Source organism: Plecotus auritus, assembly GCF_963455305.1.
Source record: "Plecotus auritus genome assembly, chromosome: 3".
NCBI classification, from domain to species: Eukaryota; Metazoa; Chordata; class Mammalia; order Chiroptera; family Vespertilionidae; genus Plecotus; species Plecotus auritus.
In genome coordinates, this window is record NC_137772.1 from 180,757,229 (window position 1) to 180,778,646 (window position 21,418).

Below are 21,418 nucleotides of genomic sequence, written 5' to 3' on the forward strand. Positions count from 1 at the left end.
TTTTACTGGCTATCTTAAATCTTTGAATTGGCCTTTTCATGGCCAAACCATTTTTCCTATCATATTTTCTTTTTGTTAATATGCAGCAATTATTCTGGGTGTTAATCAAAATTTTGGAGTATTATGGTTAGTAACATTTTTCTGTTATAGCTGTTGCAAATATCCCTCCAACTTTGTATTGTTGTTTTCTGTGGTTAAAGAATACATAACATAAAGTTTACCACTTAAACTTTTTTAAATGTACAATTCAGTGGCATTAAGAACATTCACACTGTTGTGCAACCATCACCTACATTCACCTCTAGAACTTTTTTCATCTTGCAAAACTGAAACTCTGTACCCATTAAACAATGTTTCCCCATTCCTCCCTCCCCCAAGCCCCTGACAACAACCATTTTACTTGCTGTCTCTATGAATTTGACTACTTTAGGTAAGTTATATGAGTGGTATCATACTATATTTGTCCTTTTGTGACTGGCTTATCTCATGTAGCATAATGTCTTCAAGGTTCATTCATATTGTAATACATAACAGAATTTTCTTATTTTTTGTACATACAGTAATATTTTATTGTATGTATATACTACATTTTATTAATCCATTCATCAATGGATACCTGGATTTCTTCCATATTTTTGCTTTTGCGAATAATGCTGCTAAGAACATAGGTATACAAAAATCTCTCTGAGTCCATGTTTGTTTTTAATTATAGGTGGCATACAGTATTAGTTTCAGGTGTACAACATAGTGATTTGACACATATATTTTACTATGTGATCCCCACAATAAGTCTAGTAACCAGTTGTTACCATGCAAAGTTATTACAATATTATTGGTTATATTCCCTGTGCTGTACACTCAAATGGCTTGTTTACTTTATAGCTGGAAGTTTATACCTCTTATTCCCCTCCACCATCTTCCCCTACTCCCCAGTTGTGATTTTTTTGCTCAGGCACAGTTGACTACCCTATAGGTAAAGAGGGAGGTTAATAGAAAAAGGACACTCCTGTAGGGTGGTGGGAAGGTATGGCGCAAATTAGAAACCACAATCATAAGTACTTGTGGGTTCATTACAATCAATTATCTATTGAGCCTAATTACTCCAGTTGGATAAATTCTGGGAGTAATCAAACTTGGAAACTGTATAAAGCCCGAAATTTATCAAAACATTGTAAAATATATTCTTAATTTAGTCTCCAAAAGTTCCTGATGAGATCCAAATGCTTATGAATCTGGACACTAGAACAGGACAGTCGTGTGTTCTAGTCTAAGCACCGTGTGACCTGGTACTATTTCTCGCTCTGAGCCTCAGTGTTCTTGCATGCTAATGAGGACTTCTTGAATACATTCTGAGGGTCAAATTCTATAACCCATGTAGAGTGCATAGCCTGACCCCAGTACAAAATAAACACTCAGATGCTATTACCAGTAGATAACATTTCCTTTGAATAAATAATTTAGCACAAACTAAATGATTTAAAATATTGAAGAGAGTTAAATCAGTCTTGAAAGATGTCGGACTCATGGGATGTAACCGATTTACCACAGTTGTCTTGCTTCTTAAGTATATGTGGGGATATTGTACTAAAGTACTTTCTCAGTTATTTTTAAAGGAGCCCAAGTGAAAAGCCACAAGGACTTTGCTAGACTGGCTGTCATGATAAGGTTGTCTGTAGAAGGCCCAATAGGAGAAATGAATAGTGTCAAATGCTGAAGTGAATGAGTGTCGAATAAGTAAACATTTTATCCAATTATCTTATCAATAGGTGAAAATTTGGTTTCAGAACAGAAGGATGAAGTGGCGGAATTCCAAAGAAAAGGAAGTGCTTTCCAACAGGTGTGTCCAAGAAGTAGGCCTTCCAGAGGACCCCCTCTCGCACTCCGCTCTGGGCTTCCCTTCTCCGTGTCCTTCCCTCTGGGACGGCTCCCAACAGCACTCGAGTCCCAGGTGGAGGGAGAATTTGCCAGAACCTCCAGAAAGACTAATCCAGGAGAGTTCGGGGGCACAGCCCCCAGAAGCCAATTCAATGCGAGGTGCCTTATATTTGTGTTCTGAAGAAGAATCTGGAGACAAGGGCGTGCTTACCGGGGCCGTCTGAATGGAAGCGTTCCTCCATGTTAATTTAAAAGAACACTTAACTCATAATGTTTGGACTCTAAAGCCAACTAGCTTGTGCCTCATCAGTGCCTAAAACCTAACAACGTTGGAGTGATGCAGGAACTAATGCTTTAGGAAACTTTTTCCAGTGTTCTGTAATTTGGGTCTTAGATTCAGACTTAATTTGTAAGTGGAATAGAATCTCCCAGAAAGTATGATGGAAGTAAAAAAAAAAATGAGAGTGGTAGTTGGCTCAGTCTAAATATGTGTATATATATGATGTGTCTCTATGTGTATATGTATATAAATATTCATTAAAATACATTAGTAGAAACACCAGTTTCTCTTTAAATACTGCATTGAGCAAATTCATCTCCTTTTACATGAAGAAAAACCAACCATTGGCTAAGTGTTATTAATTTTTAAAAACTGCTATAAAAGTTGGATTTTAGTCCAAATTTGTATATCATCAGAACATGTTTTTAAAATTTTTCTATTTTCTGGTTTCATTCAGGAACCAGCTGTAAATGAGTTTTAACAACTCAGCAATTCCAATCAAATGAGCCAGTGTTAGATACATACATTGAAAGTATATGTTTAAAATTAATCCAACAAGCAAACTAGAAGAATTTCTGGATGTAACTATTAGTATTCTTAATTTCCAAGTCTCTAGATTTTATCAGGCCATCGGTGAAGGAGGTACCCATTTAACCAATGATTATCTTTTGAGCTCTTTTCTGTAAGGATGGGACTTAATCAGGGTTTGCAAAGTAAAATGCCTCTAAGGGCCTGTCAGATAAAAAAAAAAAAAAAGGGCATGACTCACCTAAAGATATTTGAGTTTTTTAAAATAGTGTGTTGGCCAAACAAAACATCTGTGCCATGCTATTTGTGACCTCCAGCCAAGACTTCAAGAAGTGTCACAGTTTTTTAAATGTTCCAATTGGACCTCAGAACACAATACCGAAGGAATCTATAGTGATTTCTCTTTGCACGTCTAGGTATAGACTTGACCACTTAGGTGGTATACACTATATTAACAAACACCATACAGATGTTTTATGTTTTTGAGTACCCTGAAATAGTATTATTATAAAATTGCCTTTCTGGTAACGATTTGCTTAGTTAATCTAGAATTTTTATTCCAGGTCCAAGAAAAAATTATGTTTTACTTTGAAGGAAATGAGGCAGAGAAAAGGAAATGATATGATTTGAACTAGGTTATTATTAATCTGCAGACAAGAAACAGTTAGAAGTTCGTGATATGGCATCTTGTTAGCAGGAAAACTACATAAAGAGAGTGGCTTCCAATTTGCTTATGTTCTTAACTATAGACTTGGAAGGTTTAGAAAAGAATATTTCACCACTATGCTGGACACCTGAAACTAATATAATGTTGAATGCAGCTGTAATTGAAAAATAAGACAGTATAAGAAAAGAAAAGGTAATATTTCAGAAGATAATAGTTTTAGTCAGCACCAGGAAATTATTTTCTATGAATGGAATTTGAATTGGTGTATGCTAGCTTGTGTCTTTATCACAAGATCTTTTATTTAAAAGACATCTCAGCAGAAGCTTCTCAGTGCTTTCTTGTGGGAAGTAGAAGCAGCAATCTTCTGACAACAAAGTAAATTTTTAGATTAAAATGTTCTTTATTTTTAAGTTATTAGTTTCAGGTGTACAACATAGTGATCAGACAGTTATATAACTTATGAAGCAATCACCCTGAAAAATGATTTATAGTGTGGTTTCTTTTCTTTATATGATGTTAACCTTGTTTACATTTAATGGGTCCTTTCTATGTGCTATGCCTTTAGGGTGGGTTAACTCAGGACAATAACCTTATGAATAGGCACTATTGCTATCAGGATTCCTGTTACCCAGACAGGGGGCCTGAGGCAATGTGGTTAGGGTGATTGCCTGTGAATAAATGAAATTTGGACCCTGGCAGTCAAGTTTCAAATCTTGAAATCTTACCAATTATGTGGGGGTGCATACCACTATGGGATGCACTGTAAGACATAACACTGAGGATTGCAGTGAAATTTATTTTAAAAATTCAGAACCATATTATACTTTACAAGCTCTTATTTGGGGAATGGTTTTCCTTCAGTATTCTCTTCTCTGTTCATTTTAAAGTTTAGGGAAAGTAAAGAATTGCAAAAGCCCTAGCCAGTTTTGCTCAGTGGATAGAGCATCGGCCTGAGGACTGAAGTGTCCTGGGTTTGATTCAGATCTGGGGCACATATCTTGGTTGCAGGTTCCCTGGCCCTGGTCGGGGTGCATGCACTGGATGCAACCAATCGATGTGTCTCTCTCACATAGATGTTTCTCTCTGCCTCTCCCTCTCCCTTCCATTCTCTCTAAAAATCAATGGAAAAATATCCTCAGGTGAGGATTAACAAAACAAAACAAAAAAAGAATTGCAAAAGCCTTTAACTGTGAAGCCTCTATAGAGATTAATTCCACAGGAGCGTAAAATGGATTTTTTTTTTATCACTCATTGCTAATAAGTACTTATCTACAGTCCATTTCTATTGAGAATACCTGGAAAATCAAGTGAGAGAAACTGTCATGGCCATTGATTACCCAGGTATTAGAAAGGGGCTAATGGTACTTAAGTGATCTTCCCCCAGGGTTTTACCCCATGCTCAGACTCAGCAGAGGTTTCTCTTTGTAAGATTGGCTTGATATTTGGATATACAAATCAATCTTCTAATTGGTTTCCACTTTGGAATGTGGTAGGCTTAGGAAAAGCACTCTTTGGATGACTATATTAGGAGTACCTAGGAAACACCAGCACATACACACAGTACACATACATATGCCTGCTACACCTTTAACTTGGCCTTCACTTACCTGAGTTGTGGGAGAGAACTGCAGAGCTTGATATTCTAATTGACAAGGGTCTCCCTTCTCTCTTACCTTGTGCTCTGCTCGCCCTCCATTCACCTACCGTGTATTACAGGTGTATTTTCCTCTGTTATCTACATGCTCTCTCCTTTTCTCCATGTGATCACACATTAGTGTATTTGTTGTTTCCCAGACAAATACTGCTCTAGTGAGCACCAGGACCATAGAAGTCTGGAGGCAAAAGTATTTTACAAATTTTTAAGGAAATGTCAAATGGATCTTAAGCGGATGAGAAGGACAAAATGGTGAGCACCATCCTCCTAGCATCTATCAAGATGATTACTTTATAAAGCTAAATATCAAGGGCTGGAAGTCTGTAAGCAGGTAAGGAAGGATCACTGGCTGTGAAGACAGAGAACACCACAATTACTGATGTTTAAAGGGCAACTCTTTTCTCAGTAATGAGGTGGTTTGAGTGGGGAACCTAGTTATTTAGGCCAATGATTCTTAAGCTTTAAAAATCCACACGCATGAACAGGCCTTACCTTCCAATCAATTTTGGGTATGTGCTCAGATTTGGACATATATTTCATACATACTCTTCAACATCCACACCTTCCTCTCTACTCCTGAGGATCATTATGCATATAATTTTTTTTCACTTTTAAAGTATAAAATCACAATTAAACATGCTTGTCCAAACCACACATGTTTCTTCTGGCTCCCTTCATTTCCCCATTCTGATGCATCCTTTTATTTATTTTTTTAAATTACATTTATTGTGGATAACATTGGTTAATAACACTAAGTTTTAGGTATACAATTCTGTAATACATCATCTGTATGTTGATGCATACTTTTAAAATGTATATACTTCTCAACATGCTCCACCACTCTTCCCTTGATGAGCAATGATATCATCAAGGTCTGCTAGCCTTTTTTTTTCTTTTTTATTGAATTTATTGGAATGACATTGCTTAATAACATTATATAGGTTTTGGGTACACAATTCTATAATACATCATCTGTGTCTGCTGGCCTTTTAATGCTCATTACATTTTGTTCATAAGCCTTGTGTGAGATATTGCCTCTGCAGTCATCTGAAATCCACAAATATATTTTTTCTTTCTGGACTTCAACACTTATTGGGCATTGTCCTAGGCTCTCTGTAAACAAACGAGGGAGAGCATGGTTCTTGCCCTAGAGGAACTTATAATCTAGTCTTCTTGTCAAACAACATTTGAAATGTTCCATGCCACAGGTGACTGGAACCAGTAAATTTGAGGCAAAAAATAATCTAACATCCTCCAAAACACCCATTTCTTCATTTGCAGTGGTGGTGGTGGTCGTGATTGGGTTAAGTAATCCACTATTCAGAAAAATACAAGCTACTTTGCATTGCTGGAGTTCTATGCTACCCCTCCTCCATTCAGCTTACATTGGTCAAAAGAGGAGTCAGAAAGAGTCCAAGGGAAGAATTCAGTAACTTTCTTTTGTTCATAGTGCACTCTACTGTCTACTTTCTTCCTTCTCTCTTCTCAGCCTCAGATCAACCTGTACTCATGGTGGGTGGGAAGAGTAAAGTAAAGGTAAATAACACAAGTAGGGGGATATAAGGATGATGAGTATTCTTTAATACACAGGGACATTTTTGCAGAATTAATTTATATATTTTATAAACCATTTCAGAAATAAACAACCTTGTTTAATAACTAACTACCTTAAGGACATAGCACTAGCCCCACAAAGATGGTTGTTAGCTTCCAGCTGTTAGTTGGGTTCCATTACATAATTATTTTGGTTATAAAAATTATACATGCCCATTATAAAGAAACACACCTGAATATAGCTAACAAAGAAAAATGTATGTGTAATTCTGCCATTTGGAGATAACCAATTTAGCTCTATTGTGAAAATTTTTCACTCTTGAATGTATGTATATGTAAATATGTGTGTCTAAACAAATTATCCTGCTTTTTTAAACTTAACTTTATACAGAGAACATTTTCCCATGCCATTAAAAATTCTTTGAAACTGTTTATGATGGTTGCGTAATATTTCATTGTTAACTCCTTCACTTCTTGAGGTGGACCAGGGGACAGGGCCAGGAGGTAGTAGGTCATGGAAAGAATGATCATGGGATCTTTCTTAAATGTACTGAAGAATAACAATCCAATGCCATAAAATGTACTGAAGAATAACAATCCAATGCTTATTATTTCTTTTAACTTCAATAAAATCTCAGCAAACATAAAACAATGAAAATTGAGGGAACTTGGGCTTATACCTGCTTTCAGTGGCGTTGAATATCAAGGAGTACCTAACATACCAAATGGAGAGCCTCTTCCAAAAAGCCACTGTAAAGTTGGTCAAAACAGCCCATTAATTCAAAATCCAAGGGAGCTGACACACTTGGATTTCAGTACATAGCCAGCAGCAAACATACTAATGTAGGGTAATATTCTACCTCTCTTTAATTGTGCTTTCAGTCATATTTTTAAAATTTATCTTCATTGTTGAGAGTATTACAGGTGTCCCCTTTCCTCCCCGCCCCCATTGACCCCATTCACCAGGCTCCCACTCTCCCACCCCCATGCCTTCACTGCACTTTAGTCTGTGTTCATGGATGATGCATATATGTATGTAAGTTCTTTGATTATTCTTTGCCTGCCCCCTTGATTTAGCTTTTCCAAGTATGTATTTTTGTCCACAACGTGCAGAAGTCAAGCAAACTAATGGGCATGCCACCATCTGAAGACGGAGATGGTAAGGCTGCTTTGCCTTTTTAGTCTAGACTCGCTCAGATGTCACATCTCTCTGGATATTCTCTCAAAGTTGCTTGAACAACTTTGAACTCTTGAAATTACGGGGAGAGTCTTTGGGGATCAGAACATTCCAACATTAAAAGGGAGCCTTTAATGTTATTTAAATACAAAGCAGAACCAACAAGTGCTTGATTCTAATCAAAAGCAGAAAAATCAGCATGTCAAAGTCTTAATAAAACATAGTGATATAATTAATTCGTGATATATATCTAATTCTATTAGTACGAGTTTTCATTGTAGTTTCCTAGGGCTGACATAACAGATTACCACAAACTGTGTGGCTTAAAACTACAGAAATGTATTTTGTCATATTTATGGAGGTCAAAATACTAGACCAGCCATGGCCCATCTGCAGACTTTAAGAAGCTGTCTCTTCCAGGTTTTGGGGGCTCTGCGAGTTCTTTGGCTTGGGCTGTGTGACTCTAATCTCTACCTTTGACTTTATATGGTTTTCTTTCCTATGTATCTTGTCACACTTTTCCCTGTGCCTTACTCTAAGATCACCTGTCATTGGATTTAAAGCCGACTCTAAGTCCAGGATGATCACACTCAAAATCTTTAACTTACTTGCATCTGCAAAGGCCCTTTTTTCAAAGTCACAGTCAGAGGTTCTGGGAGTTAGGATATGTACATACCAGTACTTTTTTTGGTAACGACTATTCAAACCACTATAACTGTATTCTACAATATCATAGCGAAATATCTAGAATAAAACAACACTTCTGTTTGCATTCCCTGTAATAGAATTTGACTTGTATTGCTTTGGCTTAAGCTTTTGTATAACCAAGCGATATACTACTTGCAAGACTATTTGGAGCAGAGAAAGTTTTGTAAAAACTGCCTCCTTTTAGGATTTCTTTCTACACTGGGAAAATTTAAGAAAATACAGGACTAATTTTTTAAAGCTTTCACATGGATTCCAGATGTTGAACATTTAATCCAAGAAGGTGTTTCCTTAATATACAAATGTGGTGCACATCAAGAAATTGGCATTGTTTAATTTATGACTCACACGTGAACCATTGTTTTTTGTGATATAGTTATTTTAACTGATTCATAAACTAAACAATGTCAATATTTTGGACACATACCATATTTGTATAATGAGGAAACACCTTCTTACATCAAATGGTCAACATCTGGGATCCATGTGGGAATTTCTTTGAAATTTTAAATAAAGACAAATTAGCATGGTATACATTTTCTCAGAGATGCAGTTAGTTGGTAATCAAAAGACCCAATGAACTTGGTACTACATTGTGGTTAAGCAAATAGGGATGTTGTTGATAGAAACATTTAATAATGCTTTTACAGCACTATTTTGGGGATGGGGTAAATGGAGGTATGTAGTGAAACACAATATGAACAATTTTGAATCAGAGATAAAAAAATCAACTCAATCAGTTGGAGTGTAAGTTATCAAAGACCTTTCTGGAGGGAAATTGATAGCACAAATAAGGTGGTAAATGAGCATACTCCTTAACCAGACAATTCTGTTTACTGGAATTACCTTAAGGAAATAGAAATGTGCCAATAGTTTTATATAATAGGATGGTCGTCATAACCTATTAGGCTTTACTTTCTTAAAGCAGTTTTAGGTTCTCAGCAAAATTTATATGCTCTCTGTTCCACATACACACAGCCTCCCCCTCTAGCAACATCTAGCACCAAAGTAATATGATTGTTAGAACTGAAGAACTTACATTGATACATCATTGTCACCTAAAGTTCATAGTTTACATTAGGGTTCACTTTCGCTGTTGTACATTCTATGGACTTTGAAAAATGTATAATGACATGTATCCACCATTATAGTATCAGACAGAGTAATTTCACTGCCCTAAAAGTTCTCTCATAACTTGTTTTTGATAACAAGAGGAGATTGGTTAAGTCAATTTTTAGCAATTTTATATAAGGAAGTCCTATGCAGCTATTGAAAATAACTTTGTAGATAAGTGGTGAACTATAAAAATGGCCATGATTCATTGTTAAAGGTAAAATTAGATGATAAAACAATATGTTAATAGCCTAAAATTGTGTATTTGTGTGTGCTCGCGTGTGTGTACGTGTGTGTGTGTGTGTGTGTGTGTGTACAGGTTTAGATACACCCCTATATTAACTATAGTTGTCTCTGAGTTGGAGTGAAAGATGATGTTTGCTTACTTTTCCTTGTTCTTTAATTTCCAAATAATCTGTAAATCATATTACTTTTAAAATTAAAAACCAGACATTTTGATGTGGCTGTCTCACAGGTATCTCAGATTCAAATGAGCTCTTCTGTCTTCTTTTTTTCTTTTTCCCCAGGCTTATAAATATCACCTCAGAATACAATAACTGTGCTTGGTGTCCTTTTATGTAGCCTCTTAACAACTTGGTTCCTCATATGTAATATGATTTTTGTTAGATTACTCCTAAGATCGCTTTCAGAATAAATTCTTAATTATAATAGTGAACTCTCCTAGAGCTTAGCCAAAACAGCTATTCCTATTTCTAGACCACAGGGCCTTTAGAGCTTAACTCCTTAGGTGAGCAATTGTGTAGGAGGGAAAGAATGCCTTAACCCTTGGAGCCATTTTGCCTAGAATCTAGGACCATGTGGTTCCAAGACCGATTGCAGGTAGGTGGGACTAGTGTTTAAATCACTATCAGTTTAGGTATTGTTTTTCTCGTTGCCAATTCACATTGCATTTTGAATTCTTCCTGAATTTATTATTATGTTTTTTCTTCCTTTTTAATGTAAATCTCAAATCCCTTCCATTTTTCTGTTTTCCTTCTAATAAATAGTTCATATACAACACAATATTCAGATGATGTATTATAGAATTGTAAACTGAAACCTATGTAATTGTATTAACTAATGTCACCCTAATAAATTCAATAAAAATTTTGCAATAGAAATTGGGTACAAGAAGTTAAGTATGAGCTCTTCTTTCACCTCAAATATTCACTAGTAGTTCCTTCTTTCAGTAAATAGCAAAATAGTTGGACAACGTGGGAGTCAGCTGGACACTTTCCTCCTTGCTCCCTTCTTGTATAATTACAGCAGGTCCTTGAATAACTCATTTCATTCAATATAATTTGTGTTGTAACATTGAAAAGAAAAAAAAATTGCTTCCTGGCCAGGCCCAGGGCCACTGTTTGTGTGGAATTTGCAGGTTATCCCACATCTGTGGGTTTCCTCCAGGGACTCAGGTTCCTCCCACATCCCCAAAATGTGCTCGATTAGGTGAATTGAGGTGTCTACATTGTCCCATTCTGAGTGTGTGGGGGCAATGAAGGGATCATGAAGATTCTTAGACTTCTGGGCTAAGCAATGAGATAAACAATAAAGGCATCACTAAAGTGGTGAAGTGTGAGGAAGGAGTTTGAATCAGAAATATAATTTTGGACTCAAACTGGTCAGTCACTCAACTGCACATTGGTGAAAAATGGTTAAGGGTATTAGGGCTTGAGAGGAGACATCCATATTGGAGGTATCGATTTTGGAGTCATCTCAAACTATTTTAAAATTATTGAATGGGATTGAATAATAAAAAGTGTAGAGAGAAAAAGAGGAGAAGAGGGCCCTGGGTGACTCTGAGGAACACCAACAAACTGAGTTTGAAAAAGAGATAGCAAAAGAGAGTGGGAAGGAATAAGCAGTGAGGTAAGAGGGAAAGCAATGTGTTGTATCAGGAAGTGAAGAGAAGATTATTATAAGAACTAGTGGCCTGGTGCACGAAATTCGTGCACGGGGGCGGGGGGTGGTCCCTCAGCCCAGCCTGCACCCTCTCTAATCTGGGACCTCTTGGGGGGATGTCTGACTGCTGGACATCTCTCTCGCAATCCAGGACCGCTGGCTCCTAACCACTCACCTGCCTGCCTGCCTGATCGCCCCTAACCATTCTGCCTGCTGGCCTGCTCGCCCCCAACTGCCCCTCCCCCTTGCTGGCCTGATTGCCCTCAACTACCCCCTCCGCCGGCCTGCTCGCCCCCAACTGCCCCCCACTGCCAGCCTTCTCGCCCCCAACTGCCCTCCCCCCCCCCCCCCGCTGCTGGCCTGCTCACCCCCAACTGCCCTCCCTCCTAGCCTGATTGCCCCTAACTGCCTCTGCCTTGGCCCCACCACCATGGCTTTGTCTGGAAGGACTTTTGGAAGGTCTCCTGGTCTAATTAGCATATTGCCCTTTTATTAGTATAGATGAGAAGGTTAAACACCCCCTGGAATGCTGCTGAGAGGTAAGAACAGAGAAAAGTTCTTTGAATTTGACAACAGAGAGATTGGTAATAATGTTGACAAAAACAGCCTTAACTGGAATGGTAGGGAGTGAAAACCAGACTGGAAAGGGTTGACGAGAGAATAAAAACGGTGAAAGTGGACAGGGTTAAGTATAAAAAAAGCCTGAAGCAGTTTTGTTGTGAAGGGAAGTGGGGAGAGACCGTGAACCTGGAAGGGTTTATCCAATGAAGTGACTTTTTTTTTTTTTAAAGTTGGGGCTACTAGAGAATAAGAGGATAACAGTGGAGTGATTTAATTGAGAGGGAATGATGACAATGTAGAAAAGGAGAGAAGGCGCCGGCCTTGATGACAAAGAGGGGTTGGGTGAGGAGCTAGATGTGGAGGGGGTGCCTTCCTTTAGGAGGAGAGGGTACTTTCTCTGCTGGACTCTTAGAGGACTGCAGTGCCGAGGGAAGTCTGTTTGCAGGTAGAGAGCAAGATGAGTCTTTCCCCATTTATGGCTTCTCATTGAGGTCTGAGGCAAAGTCATCAGTTGAGAATGAAAGTGAAGGATGAGAAAGGGTGTGGAAGGTTAGAGAGAAAAAAAGAGAAAAATGAAAGAGGGATGGGAAAGTGAATGTATCAGACTAAGATTTCTGGGTCTTTTGGAATACCCATTTGTGGTCTGTGATATGAATTTAAAGTGAAACAAATAAGTTCACATATATAATTTTTCTCTACCAATTTTCAGATGCCAGATTAACAATCATGGTTTAGCTAGGAGAGTGGTATAGAGGGATAAAAGAGTAAGAGAGCTCAGGGTCTTTGGAAAGGGTGTGATTCTGATGGTGGACCATGGGATTTGGCTAGACGAGGAAAGGGATGAGGCAGGCAAGGGCTGACTGTGAGAAAGTGCTGGGGTCAGTGTAGTGGGAGTTTTGGTGAAGGTGAAGGTTTTTAGCTGTGGGGCTACATGAACAAGTGATCTGGTGATTGGAAAGTGTAATATTTGCAATTAAGGTTTTAGAAGTGATGTTGTTTCTAGTACTGATGAAGTCCAGGATCAGACCATGGGGATGGATGGCTGACAGGATGGAGAGAATGGTCACTGGTGATAAAGAGGTGAAGGAACTGGAACACTTCCCATTGCTTTCAGGGTGAGGTTGAAATTCTTTATTAGGGTGTACACAGATCTTTGTGAAACGCTTCTACTTAATTCTCAACCCAGCCTTATCATTCACCACCATCTCTTCACTCAAGACTTTTTTTACTGCATCTTGCTTTTCGTACTCTCACTGTTGCCTTAGGTCTTTCTTTGCTCCTGTTCTTTCATTCTGCCTAGAACACTCAAACCTCATTGCACTCCACTTTCAGTCCTCAACTATAGGCATTTTAAAAATTTTCTAGGTATTATTTCACTCACTAATATGTACCTGAACATAAAATTCTCAGTGAGACAGTCCTTTTTTTTTCTTTTCTTTCAGATAGACTCTGTACTTCTTTTATAATTACAAGTGTATTTCCACACTAATCTGTACAATAGTGATGTTTGAAAATCCTCAATGGAGGATATGTTTTTATTGATTTCAGAGGGAGAGGAAGGAAAAAAAAGAGAGAGAGAGAAACATCGTAGGCATCCCAATCCAGGATTGAACATGCAACCTAGGTATGTGCCCTGTCTGGGAATTGAACCCACAACCTTTTGGTGCACAGAATGATGCTCCAACTAAGTGAGCCACCCAGCCAGGGCTACAATAGTGTTTTTAATATTTGTTTAGACTTGTTTATATCATAGTACATGCTCAAATATCGAAATTATTCCACTTGTGTTTTGACAAGAATATTGGATGCAGAGTTCTATGTATTCACTCATTTATTTGTTCATTCATTCATTCATTCATTCATTCTTTAACAAATATCTACAAAGTGTGTACAATGTGCCAGAAATTCTTTAAGGCACCTGAGATACATTAGTGAACAAAACAGACAGAAATCTCCGCCCTAAGTTCTTACATTTTGGGAAAGGAAGGCAGATAATAAATAATGAGTATAGCATGTAAGTGAATTAGAAGTATGTAAGACTCTGATAAAGGCTACAGGGGAAAAAGTAATACAGGAGGGCTTGGGGTGATTTTCTTCCATTGTAAATAAAGGGGTCATGGAAGGATTCACTAAGTAAATAAATTTGAGCAAACACTTGAAGAAGGTGAGGAAATTAGTCACATAGGTATCAGGCAAGCATTTCAGGTGGTGGGGACAGGAAGTGCAAGGGATCTAAGTGGGAAGACAGATTACAGAGACAGAGATGCTGGTAACTGGGAGCTTGTGTGCTATGTTCAAAGGACAGCAAGGAGGCAGTGGGACTGGAGGGGTGCAGACAACAAAGAAAATAATAAGAGGTGAAGTCAGATAGTAAGAGGTGCACTTCATTATAAGGTTTTTGGCTTTTACTTTGAATGAGATAAGAGGGGGAACAGGGAAGTGACATGATGTGATTTACATTTTCAAAGGGGCACTGGTGGCTATTGGGTTGAGAATACTCTAAAAGGAGAAGGATAGGATCAGGAAAGTCAGAAAGCTAGTATAACAATCCTCGGGGAAATAATGATGGCTTGGACAATGGTAGTAGCAGGGTAGTACAGAGAAGTGGTTGAATTCTGTAAGTAGTTTGAAGATAGAGCCAAATTAATTTCTTGACAGAATAAAGGTGGTATGAGACAGAGGGGATAAAGACAACTCCACGTTTTTATGCCTGGGCTCATGAAGGAATGAAATTAAGACAGGGAAGTCTATGGGTGAGTTAGGTTCTTGGGAGGGAGATCAGAAATCTTAAACATGTTGAGGTTTTTTAAATTATTAAAACATTATTTATTTCTGTTTTTTCCATATACCTTATTGTCCAGGAAACAGTGTTACATACATATCTGAAATAATGCACAGTTATACTCTGCTTAAAGGCAAAGCAGCACAGGTAAAGCTGATCAGCTGTCCAGAGTTCTCAACCTTTAGGATCTTGCTTTCTAATTTTACATCAATTCTTGAAAGTCAGGAATGTCATCTCCAAAAAATGTTAAGTGGTTTGAAAACAATTATCACTCTGTTAAGTATTATATTTGTATAAATGGAATATATTTTCTTTAATACATGAAAAACTGAGGAGAGAATGCCACTTAACATCATTGGTATGACAGCATAGGACCAAGAAAAAATACTGTGATAAGCTTGTCTCTATGATACCAAGAAGATATTCTAGTCTGAGCTTTAATATGCTTCCCATGTTTTCTACTAGATGCTTCTTTTCTGCTACTTTTCATCCTTTTCCATATTTCATATCAGAGGTTTGGTACAACTTTTAAAACTTTATTAACAGGTGCAAATCTAGTACCCACAGATTTCATATCAAAAGGCACTCTAATTCATCAGATAGCCCAGCAGTTTCATTCTCATGAACACTAGCCATGATAAGACTCAATAGGGCACAGATGAATCCAGTGAGTAGAAGAAGAAATCTATTGAGTTTTGGAATGTTTGGTGCATTGGATCAGTCTAGGATTATGAAACCTAAACTCCCATTGTGAACAGAACATTGGATGTGAGTCCTTCCATAATATATTGTCCATTTACTCTTTAGGCCAAAAAAGCCACTGGTCTCTAGAGGTTCAACAATAACATCATAAATTATTCCTCCAGTGATGAGAAAGTAAGACACCACCAATAGAGCATACACCATCATGGCAGAGGGCATGTGCACCAGAACGGCTTCTTCAGCTTCAGGTTGGGGCATTTGAGCACTAAGAATGGGACTTGGTACAAAGTCTCCATATTGGTGGTGGAAAGGCGAGTTCATGTTGTTAATGAGTTCTTCAAGTGAAGATGTTCAGTAGGTAATTGGATATACAAACTTAGACTTCAGGAAAGAGGCCTGGCTAGAGACATACATTTAGGAGTCATTTTCATACAGACAACATTTAAGCCCTGAGACTGGATGAGGTTGTCAAGGGAGTGAGTATGGGAAGAGAAGAGAAGAGGACCCAGGGCTAAGCCCCGAGGTCTGAGAGAAGATGAATAACCAGGAAGAAACGGAAAAGGACCAAACATTGAGGCAGGAGGAAAACCAAGTGCATGGGTGTCCTAGAGGCTAATGAAGGAGAGTGATAATCTGGATAGGTGCTAACACCAGCATAGTAAGATGGGAAATCATAAAGGACCATTGGGCCCTAACCTGTTTGGCTCGGTGGATAGAGCATCAGCCTGCGGACTGAAGGGTCCCAGGTTTGATTCCGGTCAAGGACATGTACCTTGGTTGCGGGCACATCCCCAGTAGGGCGTGTACAGGAGGTGACTGATCGATGTTTCTCTCTTATCGATGTTTCTAACTCTCTATCCCTCTCCCTTCCTCTCTGTAAAAAAATCAATAAAATATATATATTTTTAAAAAGACCATTGGACTTAGCCATGGAAATCTCGACAAGAACAGTTTCAGTAGAATGATGGATGTGAAAGCTGGACTAGAGTAGGTTGAGAGTATCAGATTAGAGGTATTGGGAGACTGTAGTTACAAGCATGGAGGAGTATTTGCAGGGGAGGAGAGGTCATGCTAATGGGAATGTGAATAGGAATGATGCAACAGAATGAAACAGGACAGAAAGGACTGTTAGCAAAAAAGAGGCAAGGGGAGAATGGGGTCCAGGGTACAAGGGCACAGACTGGCTTTACATTGAAGCACAGAGAGTCCATCAATAGTAAACATGGGAATACAGAGTATGGGTGAAGAGGTCAAGTGGGTAGATGTGGTACAGGGAGTCTGGAGAAATTCATACTGCTTACAATTTTTCAGTGAAGTAGGCAGGAAATCAATTGTGAGAGCAGATAGGAAGGAGCTAGAAGTTTACACAAGGGAGTTGGTGTAAAATATTTTATTGGAGAGTGTATTGGGTGAACAGAGTTTGAAATATATACTATAAGATAGAGCTTGATACATTATTACCAAACTAGAGGCCCAGTGCACGAAATTCATGCACTTGGGGGGCTGTCCCTCAGCCTGGCCTGTGCCCTCTCGCAGTCGGGGAGCCCTTAGGGGTTTGTCTGATAGGGCCTTAGCCCTCAGTCGGACATCTTTAGCGCTGCTGTGGAGGCGGGAGGGGCTCCTGCCACCACTGTGCTTGCCAGCATGAGCCTGGCTTCTGGGCTTCTGGCTGAGTAGCACTCCCTCTGTGGGAGCGCACTGACCACCAGGGGCAGCTCCTGCATTGAGTGTCTGCCCCCTGGTGGTCAGTGTGCATCATAGCAACCAGTCATTCTGCCATTCAGCTATTTGCATATTAGCCTTTTATTATATAGGATATTTGTGTACTTATTAATTTAGGGTTTGTTTGATTTAATTACTGAGAACGTTATGACAAAAATCTCACTGCAACAGAGATTTTTCAAGTTGCTTATATAGTTCTGTCAAATTTTGCTTCACATATTTTGAAGTTATTTTATTAGTACATGTAAATTTAGATTTGTATTTCCAGTGAATCAAACCTTTTGTCATGTAGCAAACCTCTTTAGCTCTGGTGTTGCTATTGTACTTAGAGTCCCTTTTGTTATATTAACTCTTTTTAGAGTAGTATTTCAGACTTATATTTTTAACCTTTTTATGTCCTTATGTTTTAGGGGTCTCCTGAAATAGCATGTAGCTAAATTTTTGTTTTAATACAGTCTGCGTGGGGTAGGCAAGAAAGGTGTGTGTGTTTGTATGTGTGTGTGTGTGTGTCTGTGTGCGTGTGTGTGTGTGTGGCACTAGAGAGATTATATTTCACTTCAGAATTAAATTTGGAAAAGAAAAAGAAAAAGGAAAATATGTGGAAAAGAATATCAAGGACAGTGGGTGGTGGGTTTTGAAAGGAAGAGGAAAGTAGGTTAAATCTATGGATTAGTTGGCTAAAGGAAAGCAGAGCATGAGAACTATCTCACAGCCCACAAGGGTTCTAGTGAAGGTGATAAGGATACTTGAGATGTTATATGCCTTCAGGAATACCATTGTACATGGGGCTGAACCTACAGGGAGCAAAGAATGAACTGACTGCCAATGAGTCCAAATTAATGGTGTGGAATAGACTGGGCTCTGTTCTTCTTGGGATGGATCTCGGAGGCAACAGGCTTCTAGCAGACAGACAGAGAAAATCAGAACTCTGGGAGGGAGTGACTGAAGGAATATTTCAAACTATGGGTCTTTTAAATAAGAATAAGCCCTCACAGATGCTGTTGGTTTCACAGTGCAGTTACCCAATCATCAACCAAATATGTATTGATTACACAAGTTAGGCACTGGTTGTGTGGTGGGGAATCAAAACAAGATGAGCAACAAACTTTAACCACCTAGAAGGTTTACAACTCCCTGACTTTAAACACAATCCTTAGACTTTCTGAAACCATCAACAATTGGGAGATCTTAGTCAAGATTTTTGGAAAAACAGATCTTTTTATTGCAATTCTCAGAGGGGAGGATGAGGTGGGGACACCCATGAATCTGCCTGCACAAGAATAACAGCAATGGGTTTCATTCTGGGGGGAATCCCAAAGGCCAGACCAGTGTGCTTATCTATGAGACACAGTGGGGAGGTGACTAGGACTCTTGTTCTACACACTAAGGTGGTAGCTCTTAAGCTGTTTGGGAATCTGATAAAAACAGTGGAACCTCTCTCTACATTAGTGGTTTTTCGGGGACATTTGTAACATTTGGAGACATTTTTGATAGTCATGGTTGGGGCTATACTAGTCATATGTGATGGGTAGAGGTCAGAGATAATGCCAAATACCCTACATTACATAGGACAGCTCCCACAATGAAGAATTATCTGGCCCGAAATGTCAATACTGCCAAGATTGAGACACTGTTCTCTGGAAAAATACATGTCTGTACATACAAAACTTCAAGCACAATTCCAGGGCTTTCAGGGACTTCCTGAATCCCATTAATAGACCTACTCTGAGTCAGTTGACCTCAGGACAAAACTATCTGCTGGAAAGTTCTATGGACAGTTGACCCTTGAGGAACATAGGTTTGAACTGTGTTGGTCCACTGATATACAGATTTTTTTCAACAAATATGTACAGTACTACAAATGTATTTTTTTCTTTCTTATGATTTTTTAAATTACATTTTATCTTCTCTGGCTTACTTTATTGTAAGGATACAGTATATAATACATATAACATGCAAAATATGTGTTAACCGACTGTTCATGTTATCAGTAAGCTTCTGGTTAGCAGTAGTCTGTAAGTAGCTAGGTTTTTGTGGAGTCAAAAGTTACATGCACATTTTCAAGGGTCAACTGCAGCCCCATATCAGGAAGAAAAGTAGACTTCTCTGAGCTTTATTTCAGACAACCGAATTAAATTTTAGAACCGTATCAAAAATGTGTTTCATGGTTTACATTCTTTGAAATAAAGCACACATTTTTACAAAAACTTTCCACTTTATTTTCAAATCAATGTACATTTTAAGTCAAACATGATGCAGATGTTTTTTATTCATATATTAGTACATCAAGATGTTATTTTGTATGGTGAGCAAAGTTGGGCAAGCCTTCTTTTTAGTAAGTCTCCAAAGGGTCATTTAATTTTTAAAGGTGGGAGGTCATATTTTTCCATTAGGAAATTGACTAACAGGGTTCAAATCTTGTTCAAGTACACAGTCCCATTAGGATTTGGAGAAAACAAGTAATCTCTTCCTTATTTTATCATGCTTATCCAAAATGTAAGTGCTTGGGGATGACTTAAGTGATGGCTAAATGGATTTTTGTTCTATATATTGCCAATAAAGTTTAGGCTTTAAGCTTCTTTGTAATTTTTGCCTCATTACAACAGTTAAAAATCCCAGAAAATGGTGTAAAGTTCTTTGGTGAACAAGTATGCTAATGATTTTCATAAAAATCACACTATTTGAGATTTATAAAACTTTCTGCTGTAGTCTAGGGATTCATTAAAAAGCTGATTATATCAGCCTGCATATAAGTTAAAAAGCACATTTTACTGATCATTCAATAATATGCTCTGACTTCAGAAATGTTTTATTAAATATATGCTTTACTACTCACTGTATGGGATTGAAAAGCAGACTTTAAGAAAAAAAGGACTCCAAATCATTGAGCAACCTTTAAATTTTTAATGCCATTGAACAACATAAAAGCCACTCTTTATGCTTTTAACTTTAATTTGTATGTGTGTTTGATTGAACATGAAGGCATGTTATTTGTAGCATTTTCCCTTCTGAATATGAAGCTTAAAATGCTGGGAATGATGATTATGAACGCAGTTAAAATGTTCATTGACTATATTAGTGCTTGAGAAGTGAAAATGGAATACTTGAGAAGGCAATTGTTTGGGTTTTCACTCATTTAGTCATTCATTCAACAAATATTTATTTACTCTAAATGCTAAACTAAGAATCTGGGGTAGTTTAAAATGAATTGAACAGGGATCATCTCCTCAGTGAATGAACTACTTGAGCTGGGAGATAAGATAGGCAATTAATTTATTCATTAATTTAACAAATGCTTATTGAGCACTTACTATGGTACAGTTCTAAGCCCCAGGAAGCTATCAGCGGATAAAACAGCCAGGATCCCTACCTTTTTCGAACTTACACTTAGTGAAGACAATATTGAGAAGATCAGACAAGAGAATACTATGAAGAAGGCTGTGAAGGAATATGAACAATACTACTAAGAACAACTCTTGTTGAGCACCTGCTATGTGCCAGATGCTATGATAGGCCATTTAATTCTTCCACATCCACTAAGGCAGGCATTATATTTAATTTTACAAGTGAGTAAGCTGAGGCTTAAAGGGACTAGGGACTTCATTCAGGGTCGTAAGCTATAGGTATTATTGACTGAATCAAAGAGAATTCTGATTATCTTCCGAAGATAGAAGGAAGTTCATAGAATATAAATAGAAAAAAGGGATGCAAGACAATTGTAACCTCACTGCCTCCAAATGTTTTTCTTGATAATACTCTACAAGGCAGTGTTTGATATCTTGGCACAAATACAATTTGCCTTCTGCATGTTGGCACATGAGTATAAATTTAACTTTACACTCCTTTTTATAATACCTTGTAGATACTTCTTTGAGAACATTGTCATCTTGAAAATGATGGTAAAGATCTGTGATCTTATATGCCTAGCATTTCTCATCATATCTGTTAACAAATCCCATCTGTTCCTGGGGAGAACTCATTCCAAGTGACTTGAGCATAGACTCTATCTTCCAGATGTGGAAGAGGTCACATGCTCCAGGCTTGACTAATGAGAGCACCTCTGTCCCTTGGCCATAGTGCTTAGTTCAGGAAGAGTTGTCCCTGGTAATTATCTGCCAGAACTACTGGGAAAGTTGCTTTATTTTCTGTGGGTGTCTTAGATAGCGTGATGTGGCTCTTGTGGGCTACTCCTACTA

General features: G+C 38.1%; 1 protein-coding gene and 1 pseudogene across 3 annotated transcripts in view; one reads left to right on the plus strand and one right to left on the minus strand.

The window, feature by feature from the left end:
* The window catches only part of DBX2 (developing brain homeobox 2), a 38,486-nt gene extending 31,502 nt beyond the window's left edge, over window positions 1-6,984 (plus strand). The window contains exon 4 of one of the 2 annotated variants that reach the window (XM_080662288.1): window positions 1,767-6,984. In XM_080662288.1, coding sequence (XP_080518414.1) covers window positions 1,767-2,099 — 333 coding nt within the window. In that variant the 3' untranslated portion in view covers window positions 2,100-6,984. The remainder of the gene's footprint in view (window positions 1-1,766) is intronic. The other variant, XM_080662289.1, reaches the window with a different exon arrangement.
* An 8,401-nt stretch (window positions 6,985-15,385) lies between these two features.
* Window positions 15,386-15,796, minus strand: LOC308244267 (oligosaccharyltransferase complex subunit OSTC-like; annotated as a pseudogene). The gene has a single exon. The product of its transcript is annotated as an oligosaccharyltransferase complex subunit OSTC-like (transcript).
* Window positions 15,797-21,418: the final 5,622 nt, after the last annotated feature.